This window comes from Poecile atricapillus, chromosome 1 (assembly GCF_030490865.1).
Source record: "Poecile atricapillus isolate bPoeAtr1 chromosome 1, bPoeAtr1.hap1, whole genome shotgun sequence".
Lineage (NCBI taxonomy): Eukaryota > Metazoa > Chordata > Aves > Passeriformes > Paridae > Poecile > Poecile atricapillus.
In genome coordinates, this window is record NC_081249.1 from 8,963,738 (window position 1) to 8,976,195 (window position 12,458).

General features: G+C 39.4%; 1 protein-coding gene across 9 annotated transcripts in view; it reads right to left on the bottom strand.

Moving 5' to 3' along the window:
• Positions 1–359: 359 nt before the first annotated feature.
• PRRG1 (proline rich and Gla domain 1) overlaps positions 360–12,458 on the bottom strand; it is a 34,557-nt gene continuing 22,458 nt past the window's right edge. For 5 of the 9 annotated variants that reach the window (XM_058851482.1, XM_058851438.1, XM_058851472.1 and 2 more), the window contains one exon: positions 361–7,055. In XM_058851482.1, coding sequence (XP_058707465.1) covers positions 6,537–7,055 — 519 coding nt within the window. In that variant the 3' untranslated portion in view covers positions 361–6,536. Of the gene's footprint in view, positions 7,056–12,458 lie in introns of all 9 variants that reach the window. The other 4 variants (XM_058851508.1, XM_058851464.1, XM_058851447.1 and 1 more) reach the window with 1 other exon arrangement.

A 12,458-nucleotide genomic window follows, 5' to 3' on the forward strand; every position in this document is an offset into this window, starting at 1 on the left:
ATTAAGTCTATGTTAAGTAGTTAAGACCTAGAGATCGGCATATAATATAGAGAATTTCAAAGGATTTTGAAGCTTGAGAAAGATAAAGACTGCAAGCTTAGTCTAATATTCAAAGCTGCCTGATGCCCTGCAATGAAGGCAACACAAGTTCAAATCCTTGCTCCAGGGCTGTGGGTGAAGGTCAGGGTTGAGAGCAAGCCTTCCTCAGGGGCTAGGGGTGTGCTGACAGCTTGGCACTGGGATCAGGATTTTGTGAACCAGTTTCAGGAAGTCAATGCTGGGTTATGCAGAACAGTAAATGCTGAAATCTGAAAGCAATTTGCAGAGCAAAAACCTCCTTTTTTAAACATTCCTGCCAATAGAGAAGATGGTAGTGTTTTCACGGAGCCAAGCTGCCTGTGTGGAAACGCTGCAAGGTAATGAGGGATGAAGCACAATTAGGTAAGAACAGGGAAATTAAGCTACAAGTAACACTTCAAAAGTTAGAAAAAAATGACTGAAGAGAAAATAATATTAAAAATTATTTTCAAAGCTACATTTCTTCTAGGGAATCTGCACAATAAAAATATAAACTGTTATGCACTTTGCTAAAGGAGCATGTGAAAGATTTTAGAGGGAGCAGAAAAAGGAGGTGTCATTATTCAGCACTTTTATTAAACAAAATGAAAAAACCAGCAAGCTAAGAGGAGAAAACCCAACTCACCCAGAAACAGAAAAAAAAAAAAAAATTAAACATGTAGCTTTTCATGGTTACATGTATATTCTGCCTTCACCCACTCCTAAGGAAAAATCTATGGTTAAAATACAATCATGAATAGAAAAGCAGACACAACAAAAGCATAAGGAAAAAAATAAAATAGTAATTCTAATAGTAAATGGCAATAACATTACTTGTGCTGAGAGAGTTTAGGGGTACTAGCTGGGGAAAATGTTTGAGCTGGTCCCACTGCCCTTGCTTTTCTTTGACAAGACTATTTTTCATACTAAGTCCTGGCAAGAAGTGCTGCCTGCAGTGGTTTTAATCTTGTGAACAACCCACATGAGGTGGCTGCATTCAGACTGGTAGTGAAAAGGCCAGAGGTGATACCAGACTGTGCCTCACTATGTGTCACAGCAGGCTGACACCTGCCTCTGGTCCCAAACCAGATCATCCCCTCAGCTCTTTGTCCAGCACTGAAACACTGCCTGGCCTGGGTGTGAGCAGACCAGCAAGGTCAGGGGAGGAAAGCAGAGAAGCCTGGGTCCCAGAGACACCTATGTACAGCTGCATGTCACCAAACAACTCCAGTCCCTGGGCACAGCCAAGAGCGGCTGCTGCACCACTGCCAGCGGCAAGAGCTGAGTGAGAAAATAAAGAAAAATCAAATTGGGAGCCTCTGACCCATGGAATTGATGCAAGGTCTGTTGTGTGGGAAAACACATCCCACACCATAGGAAAGGCCAGGGAAACAGTCTGGTACAGATTATTCCTTATGCAGAGATTTCATTGCTGGCATTATCAAAATGAATTTTTTAAATACTTGTTCCCTTCCTGCTTTAAGCTCCTCCGCTAGCCCCGGGAGCCACACAGTTATGTACAGTGCTTCCAAGTGGAGAAGGAAACAGCAGGGCACACTGAAAATTGTCATTTTGATTCTTAGGCTTTGTTTCTAAAGGGGAAAACAGCACAGCAGTCAGTGTGACTTTATTGTGTGATACATGGAGAGAGGACAGGCAAAGAGGACACATCTCTAATATTACAGCAAACATTTGCAGAGATCTAAATGGTAACCAAGTCCTGTATAATATGCTGTATAATACATGTGCTGGAGATATCCATATCTATCTATAGATAGACAGATATGGTCAAGAGAGTATAAGCAAGATCTTTCCTGCACTGACTTGTTACTTAGCATTCAATAACTCACTGCCAAATGAAAAATACAATTACCGAGATACCCCCACAGAAGTAAAGTGCACTTCAACTTTCTGGCAAAATTCAAAGTTCAATTACCCTGTAGCAAATCAATCAAATGTGTGCACAGCAAGCAATGAAAAAGTACAGATGTCACCTCAGTGCTTTCGGCTGAACATGGTTTTCCTTCTTTTTAAAAATCAGCAAGTGGCACTAGGAGACATTCACAAAGCTCACATTATGCAGAAAATAAAAAGAAATCTATGAGTGTGATTTAGAGCAGCCCAGCACAGAGCTCTGGGCACAAGGAACAATAAATAATGAACATTCATCACTGGTAACCTGCGCAATGATCTGATTTTTACAGACACTGAGATTCATGACACCAGTTCAGCATCGCATCCCCCACGTTCCCACAGCTGGGAGCCAGGCCTGCAGGCAAAGCCATGCACTAAACCATGTGCACATTCCAGCCTCTGCTGATGGATGTGTGGCACCACACAAGTGTGTGTGTGTGCACAGCAAGCTCCAGCTAACCCAGGGCAGAGCATCCTGTTTGCATGGTGCTGGCCTGGGATACACAATGAAAGCTTCCCAAGGGGAGCACGGGGCCGCACTGTGCAAACAGCTTGGAAAGTCACTGCCCTTTACTGCCTCAAGTACCTTTCTTTGCCCTTTTGTTATGAGCAGCACAAAACTGCACTTGAGTTCACTGCTCTGAGGCACAAACCTCATTCTGGGCTTCTCCAGCCTCTCCCACAGACCCTGCCCTGGTGAACAATCCCAGGGACACTTTTATCCTGATTACCAGAGAGGGAAGGGATGACACCCACTTTGTGCTGCCTGGAATGGAGACCTTCAGTTTCCAGCTGGGATCAATACACAAGGCTGGGCTTGGTTTTGTTCTCTGTTAATTCTTCATTCCTAGAGCTGACATGAAATTTTGTAATCACTTTTGAGTGGCTGAGGGGAACTTTGAAATTAAGTCCTCCAACTTCAACATTTTTTGCTAGTTTCCCTTCCCTCAGCCTGTGACTTACTTAGCTATGGCTACAACGAATCACAGAATATTCTGAGTTGGAAGGGACCAAGAAGGATTGTCAAGTCCAACCCTTAAGTGAACAGCCCATACAGGGATTGAACCCACAACCTTGGTGTTATGAACACCAGACTGAGCAAATGAGCTCATTGCAGTGTTAAAGGCTTTTTTTTTATAAATAGGAAACAATACAAATTCACAACTCTGATAAAAATTGAGCCTGAATTCTAAAATAGACGTGCTTACTCACAAACAAAATATCTCTATTTTATATCATCAAAACAATCGGTTCATAAAACTGATTAAGTCCACAGAACAATGAAAATTAAAAGATCACTTAAATACACAAAGTTAATACTCACTGCAGTTGTGTAAAATTGGTATTTTGAAATATTAGAGGCATCTTAAAAATTTTTATTTAGCATATTGAAAAACAAATGTTACAAAAATGTTCTATAAACATAGGCAAAAATGTTTAAATATGATAATTTAATGTAAACCAAACCCCTTTAAAATATACAATACTGTAATCAGAAGTTATTTACATACAGTGAAGAGAGAACAACCTTCACTATGTTAATATCATCTAAGCAAATCATTAATTTCCATAATTTCTTAAAACAGTGCCACCTTTAAGTTCATTTTAGTAGCTAAATAATTTCAATCCCAATACAAGATGAAATTCAATGTTACATTCAGAAGTAGGAAAGGCAGTTTCCTGACTATTCATGTCATCAGTCAAGACAGCACTGCATTCAGAGTTGCAAAACCTTACAGAGGTACAACTATAAATTTATATTTATTGCATGACAATGCAATTACAGGATACATAAAACAATAAGAAAAAAAAAGCTGTAAAAAACCCCAGTACAAATAAGATTTTATTTTTCAATCAGGTTAGAAAAGCCAACCACAAGACTAAGCTATTTTCCCACATTTCACAAAACAGAACAATTTGTAAGTTGACATTATTCCAACATGGAGAAAACTATTCATATTTTAGAGGAAATGTATTTGCACAACTGTCCCACACTGGTTTCATTTAGATATTAAATTTATTCACCAAGACATAAATTTATAGCCCACAATGGCTTTCATACTCCTGTACTCATGGAAAAGGCATTGTCCAATTAATTCAACTCATGATCACTAAGCTTTTGGTTGTGACTTTTTTTGGAATGGCAAGCATCAATTTTGGATTGCACATTAAAGTATCTACAGGACACAGTAACAGGATAAAGCAACACACTCAACTTAGGAGCCAGAAACAAACCCTTTAAAAGTGGTAGTGGAATACAGAGTAAAGAAAACACAGAAAAAAGGGAAAAGCCAGCTCATCTCTGAACTACTAAAGCAGACTGCCCACTTTCAGGGGATGATGACAGCTGCTTCACAACCTAATGTGACATGGGTGATCTCCATGCATTTCCTACAGGGAAGTCCTATATCCTGACAAGGAAGTTACTGCTAAAATTACTATCTGTGCTGGTAGGCACAGGAGGTGCCAATATGGCACAGACACTGAAGTACCAGCTCTTTCTGAGGTGGTTCCTGCACGCTGGGATGAGGCACTTTGTTCTGGTGAATCCGCCTAAAGCAGTGTATTTATTAACTCTTGCTTGGTATGAAAGGAGCTTTAATTTCCACATGTGGCAATTCAGGATTCACAAGAGCTAAAACCACTTCAAACGAAAAGGTCTGACAATACACAAACAAAACCCAGGCAGTTTTTACTACAAGTGTCCAAAACATAGTGTGCTTATCTTAATATATCTATTATATATTAATACAAGTTACAGTTTTGGCAGTGGAGTCAGGAGTTTGGCCAGGAGTTCATCTCTAATACAACTTGCCTTAGCAGCTGAAGATCCCCAGCAGACAACAAAGGCAACCTGCTCTTTGACAAAAATGAGAACTCCTGACACTGCTTGTCAATATGTTAGATCATATTCTTATTGAAGTGTACACTTACACACCCATCTATAACCATCCATTTTCTTCCAGTCTCCTTCCATAAAAATCCTTTGGAACAGTTAGGCCAAGCCCCCATGAGAAGGACATTAAGAGTAATTTCAAACAGATGGCACTGGCATTTCATTTGGGGTGTTTGAAACAAGACAGTTTGGTTTTCTGTTGTAAGAAAGCCAACATAATTCAGTTCTTCAGGGCTCAACACATTTCAATTGGTGTTAATTGATTAGTAGAACACAGAACAGTACTAAGCTAATGCCACGCTACTTGGTGTGGGAAGAAAGAAAGCAAACTTAATACTCAGAAATTAAAGCGAGCAATTAACTTTTAAATCAACCTGTGAAAGAATCACCACATTAGAATTTGTACCATGTATAAACCAAGTGGATAAAATTCTGTACAAGCCTCTATGTAACTTTCATCCATCTCTTCAGCCTCAAAAAGTTACTCCACACTAATGCTTGGGGTTATGCCCGCGTGTTCTTAGAATTCCTCGTTGGAATGGATAAGCAATAAATTTATTTCCTATTGAAAAAGGATATTTGTATTCTCTGCAAAGAATTTCCACAGGCACCAGTACAAGGTGCACACAAGGTACAGTCAGTAGGCAAGGGAGTATCAGAACTTGAGGAAGGGATTTATAGCTGGCGAAACCTTGAGGAAGGTGTTCATAGCTGGGGAAAAAAGGAAATCACAGACATTGAATTTCTTTCCTTTTTCCCCCTTTAAAAAGGAAATTAATGTCTTTGGGTGTATGTGCTTATAGATTACATCCTGGTCCCAGTGAAAATCACAGGAAGTCCATGATCAGGATTTTATCTACTCTCGAGTACTTCACTATTACTGTTGCATGAACTTTCAAGTTCTGAAGTTAATATATGCACACTTCTCACCCCTAAAATACAAAAGTAAAACCTGATAGGAAAACAGGAAAGGCAGAACACAGACAAAAACTTACACCATTAAATTCACCAATTAGTGTCTTGAATTGTCAGCTTCTAAGCATTTACAGAATTTTGAGCTGTAATAGCATAAGCTTTAGAATACATCTCTCCTGCTACAACTCTGGAATTATTGCTCTTACACCAGCATTCTCTACACGAGATCCTGGTTTGAACACAAAGGCTCCCAGCCTCCTGAGGGCCAGGAGAGGGTGCAGCATGTAACAAAAACCCAAGTGAGAAAAAGGAACCAAGCAGACAAGAGGCAATACTGCAAAATCAGTCCTCTTTAGTGTAAATAACTATTAAAATGTTGCTTAAGGATTCCCTATTGCAGGGAATTCTGACAGTCTGCAGTAAGAAAGGGGAGGGGGATCCCACAAATCTTGTGGGGAATGTGGACAGTGTTTGGAATAAAACAAGTGACATCCTTCAAAACAGAGGTACTTTTGGGAAGCATAACAGAGCACCACATCTGTATCTGCACTAGACTCTCAATACAGATTCCTTATCTTTTAAGACATTCGATAGGGGAAAAAAAAAAATTCCAAACCCAAAGAATGAGCGAGCCTAAAAAAGGTGAAATTCATTGTATACAAGTCCGTTAAATTACAGAAATGCATAATAAGCCAAGATAAAGTGCTACAAAATGATTAACAATTTTTAAAAGGTCCATGGCATTCTTATTGTTTTACTTTGTACTGGTGACAATGGGGGTTAGTGCGATGGCACTGGCTGAACTGGAATTCACAATGTCTTCATATTGTGGGGGTGGATCTAAATGTTGCTCAGTTTCGCTTCTTCTCACAGTGATTTCCCCAGTGGCTTCCTCATAGGAAGGAGGAGGATCACAGTTTGAGAGCCTTGTAGATATTGAGTCTGACCGTGCATCCGAATAGCTCAGACCTCCTGGCGAGAGCCCACTGACTTCATACATTTCCTCCTGTGGGGAATGAACAATGCTGAGAGGCGGCGGGAGGGGCCCTCTGCCATCAGCACCATCGCCCAGCGCTCCGTGGGCTCCCCTGTGCACGTACACCGACTGCCTACGCATTTTCTTTTTAAACAGGCATCTCCAGATGACAAAAATGACAATGAGGATAATAAAAAGGCCAATGATTAATGGAAATGCAAGGTAAAATGAATACCAGCTATGTCCTGTGTTACTTTCTCCCTGGAGTCCGTTTTTGTAGACTTTCCAGAACTCCTTCTAGAAGAGCAAGACACAATATGTCAGAAACTATAACACAGTTAATAAAAAACAAGCAATGTCAGCAAATTGTTTTAAAGAATGAGGGGAAAAAAAGGCATTTCAAATACTGATGGTTAAAATAAGAACTGGCATGGATAAACACACACAAACTTTCAATTTTTCTTTTCATGTGATTAGTGATACAAAAGGGATTTGCTTTTGCAAACAAACTCCTCACCACTTTTAACATTCTTATATCTACTCTCAGTGTTTACAAACATGCAGCAGAAACAGAACTAAGCAATAATACACTCAGGAAAGAAAAAAACCCAACCACAAAACAAACTACAAAAAAAAAATCTCAAAAGCCCCTGCCTAATCAGCATGCACATCAGCCATGTGGTGGATCAGAATCTGTCAGCACCACTCAAGGTATAAGTTCAGGGTTTGTTTAAAAATTGCAGTAATACACTAGTACAATTTGACATAGAAACACTGGTTCACAATGACAGACCATTTTGGCAAAGCACAACTATGCTGCACTGTTTTATCATAATTTAGACATGCCCCACCCTCTGGCTCATACAGCAATTGCTGCCAGCTTATTTTGAGTTGATCCAGATCCTCTGTTTACAGTTAAAAATAGCTGCATAACTATGAGACTATTACACGGGTTATTATATTTTAGAAACCATAAGAGCATAGCTACAGATCAATGGAACATAAAGTGAAAATATGAACAAGCAAAAAACAAAGATGAAGGGGGGACACCAATACTTCTAAGTCCTCTTTGCTGTATTAATATGAGCAAGTGGGAGCACAAATATCATGTTACCCTCTGATTTCTTCTGCAGTGGATGCTATGAAGAAACAGCACAAAAGAAAAGCATATTCCGTCTCAAAAGAGTAGCCATCCTCACCTGTAAAGTCTCTCCTACTATGAAACACTTCCACTGAGTTTTACAGTCATAATTTAGCATATTTTAGTATACTGTAATATAATTTAAAATCCAACCCCTAAAAAGCTGTAATTAATGACACCCCAGCCCATGTCAGAATCTCTGAACTCTAGTTTTCTTTAAAAATGCACAGACCCCCTCATCTTCCTGCCAGCATCACATTACTTTTAAATGACAGCACACATTTCATGCAACTATTTATAAAATAGTCACCAGGTAGAACTGAAAATGTAATTGCTCAGTTGCTAGTAAATGATGTATTTAGGTTGCAGGCTGACTTTGTGCACAGACAAATCAGATCCATCATGTTTTTTTAGTTCAGGCCTGATGCCAGATGATGAGCATTAAACAGAAAATGCCACTGACTGACCCCAGAGGCAGCCTGAGTCCAGAAGCAGCACAATCCCTCTAGCATGGAGTTCAAGCTCCCTTGTGCAAAGGCAGGACCAGGACACCATGGGTAAAACACACACTAACAACATTTCTGGATCAGAATTTACTCAGGTTAAGAGCAACAAAACAAGTACATGAAACAATTGACTCTCCTGAAAATTTTGTTTTCCAAAGATAAATTCAGTTGTTCTTACATCTATGTACAAATTCAAAAACCAAAACAATTTCAACTCCTACACCAATCCAGGATCTGACATTTTCCCTAAATTTTAAGGCTTGACACCACAAGCAGGTTGTCACAATGCCTCTCTTTCATATGAACCCAGGTCCAAAACATCTAAGCTGTGTTGGGTGGCATTGGCTTCAAACAATGCAAAAAAGACTGCAAAGAAGGACTCTAAACACTTGTCTACAAGGGTCCTCCTTGACATGTGTTTCACAGTGAACTTCAAACCAACCACTCTGAGTTTAGAAAAATGTATTTTCAGAGAACTAACAAAAGTAGCTGAAAAATGCCATTAGCTGCACAACTGAGGGCTTTTGGGATCTCTGCATGATAAAACCTGGCAGAACCAAACATCTCGCCCTCTCCCCACCGGACTACCAGGCAATTAAGCATACCTATAACTTTTGCATCTGGTTAGAATACAGCTAACAAAATTATTTAGTGGAATAAATAATATACTGTTAACTAAAAAAAGCAGGAGAGGATTAATTAGGATTGTGAAATGCTGCTGGTATGTGCTGGAACCGAACTTCACACATCATTGTTCTGTGGCCTCAATAGCAGCAAAGAAATAAAATTGTACAATGTTTGTTTTTAAGGCCAAAGATTTACTGAAAGTCATTGAATATACTGTGCAAGGATATGTCATTTTAAAGACTCTCTGGAGGAGAAAGGTAGTTTTGATGAAAAAGAAGAAATCAGACTTCTCCCCTATAACAATCTATTCTGTGTTGCAGACTGCAGAGGAAATGCACCTCCTGCAATAGAAGGGTAACAAGTAGTGACTGGTATTTAAATATTGTTTCTACGTTACTTCTAGGTCAGATCTATGTGCTGTAGAAAATATCTCTGCATCTTCAGAAAGCTGCAACAGAAAGATCTCTCCTTGGCACTCTGCTACTCGGCAATGCAGCAGAAAATCTGTTCTGCTCTCCCAGAGTGGCAGGCACTTAGTGCAGAACAGGGTGTGTTGCTTTGGGAATGTTTGACTTGGTGATGTGACCAGACAGATGCATAAAGAACTTAAAGAGTTTAAACTGCCTTAAGGATGAAAGCAGTTTAATGTCCTCTTGCATTTACATTCAAGGCAAAGAAAATTCAAGACAGTTTAGACATTCTCCGCTCCCCGGTCAGAAATTACTTTAGGTCTAACACTGTCTTACAGAGACAAAGGAATACAGTTCTGCACACAGGTGAAAAGCACTAAGAAAGAAACACTTGCTTAGTCATTAAAAAAAAGATAAATCTTTAAATGTTCTTCTTCATGGGAAAAGAAAAAAACAACCAACTAAAAAAACAACTCCACAAAACCCCACAAAAAATAACCTTGTTGGCATACTAGATCCCGGGTTCCCAGCTTGCATTTTTGCAAGTCAGCTCTCCCAAGAGAAGCACAAAGACGTTTAGCTCCAGACTGCCCCAATTGACAGGAACTGCAGGAAATTCATCCTTCAGGTCTAAGTTGCACAGCTGCCAAAGCTCTCCCTCTGCTCTGCCACCCCACAGCTACACTGCAAAGTAAAGGGATGATGCAGGAGGAGTACAAGACATCTGGTCAGAGTCAAATCCTGCCCAACAAAGCCACAGACAACTTAGATGAGTTTGCATAGTGTGAGGATTTGTACAACTGCTGTTTGTAAAAAACCTGCCGTATGAAAAAGACCAAGAGGGGGAAGACTGAAAATATACAAAGTATCTGTAAAACTCACACAGAAAGTTAAAGAGTAATTTATAAACTGGAAAACTCACAGAACAAACATACCTCCCACAATTGCTGGTCTCTTTAACAACAGGAAGGACTTTCTGCATGACAAAATTACTAACTTGTGATTAATGAAAAGGGCACTTCAGTAATCATTTATCCCTGAGTGCTGTACAACTGGGAACACCAGGTGTAAAAGCCTTATAAGGCTGAAAAACTTAAGCAGCCCACAGAATCAGATAACTGCAATGGAAAAGACTTGGAAAACATCTAACATATATTCCTGCCAAGAGCTATTTTTCTGAATGTACCTTAGTGCTTTGGCAAATCCAGTTTGAAATAATGAAAAGGAATTCTCAAAGGCATCCCAAAGACAGTTACAGCAAAATTTTCCAGAATTCAGTTTCCCTTTCATTTGGAATACTCCTCAGAACAGAGTCAGTATCAGTTAGCTGGATCTGAATGCTGAACCAAATAAGGGATCCACACGGAAGTCAAGACTCACACTCTCTTGAGAATTTCAGGGGAACGCCTTTACTACATTTGGCAGCATTGTCATCCTCAAACGATTATTTGTCAATTTCCTGACTTGCTTTAAAGGTGGACTGATAATAAGCCAGTCAGAAGACTGCTTGGTATTTGCCAGGCAGAGGGTGAGAACAGAGTATTAAGGGGAAGTAAGTGCACCTGCTACACTCTTCCCTTCCAGTCTGCCCCAATTTCAAGTAGCAGGAAAAGATTCACATCTCTTATGAGTATTTATCCAGCATCCATAATTACACACAGAGAGACACTGGAAGTCTTACTTGATCATATAATTTTAGATCTGGTGCTGACAAGTTTTGAGTTGCTCACTAATCTTTTTAGCAGCAGTTTGTTTTGTTTGAATAAAGCAACAAAGAGAACTTGGCAACTTTTGCAATATTTAAAATTCACTGAAAATTTGCAACAGGAATGAAAATCTTTGACTTTTAGCTTTTAAAAACTTCATGCAGTTTAATTGAAAAAAATGAGTTAATGGAAATTAAATTAATATCAGCGCTACAGTCACACTCGGATACTTCACACAGTAACCTTTGAATAAATCTTTGAGCCTCACCTCTGACATCTGACCAGTGACCACATGCAGTGCTGCCTGCAGGCTACAGGCTCCACCAATAAACAGCTTTACAAGATCACACCTAGGGCTCACCTTATCTGTTAACTTCTCTCTGACAGTAATCATTAGAGACTGCTGAAAGAGTTCAAACACAAGCAGGCAGGGACCCTCTCCTAGATTTCACATATTTGTACCTCAAGAACTTCCATTAGCCAAAGTTGATTCCTTTTAATTAATGGTTCCAGACTGATTCATCTTCCCTTCATTTACATCACTGTTCTCTGAACCTATACAAGCTTTCAGGATCTGAGACATCCTGTGGCAAAGCAGTACACAGCTCCATTAGCTGTGATGAGGAGAGACTTCTGTTTGCTTTGAACTTGCACCTTTCCAGTTTCCTTTGAGGCCCTCAACTCTGCTATCAGAAGGATGGCAAGTGACTGACCTCAGCTCAGCCCTCATCTCACAGGCATCATCACATACTCCCTGATTCAATTATTTTATGATCTATTGTTGTTACACAAGTCTGTTCATATCTTTGATCAATTGCCACACTTCTCTGGTCCTTCCTCACCTATTAATTTGCTTTTAAAGAGATAGGGAGATGAGAGTTGTACACACTCAAGATGTGGGTAAGCTCTTTATTTTGATCCCTGTTCCTTTATTTCAGATTCTTAGAGCTCAAGAGTTTTTTGTTTTGGCTTTATTTGACTGCTCAGCATTAAATTGAAGTCTTCACAGATTGAAATCCAGCTCTTGTTCCTGAATTCTGTTTGGAGACAATCATATATTATAATGAATGTTCCAAATTTCTCCAAATGCATTACATTTGTCAACACAGAATTTCATATTCTATTTTACCCACAAATTTCTGCAAATTCTTCCCCGTTGGCTCTAGCCTAACATAAGAGTTTTATCTTTATAACTAACTTTATAGTTTTAAATAATAATTCTGAATCTGTCAAAATTCCCAAGCCTGTCTTGGAAATATTGAATGGCATGTATGCACACTTGACATAACGCTAATTAGAAACTCATGCAC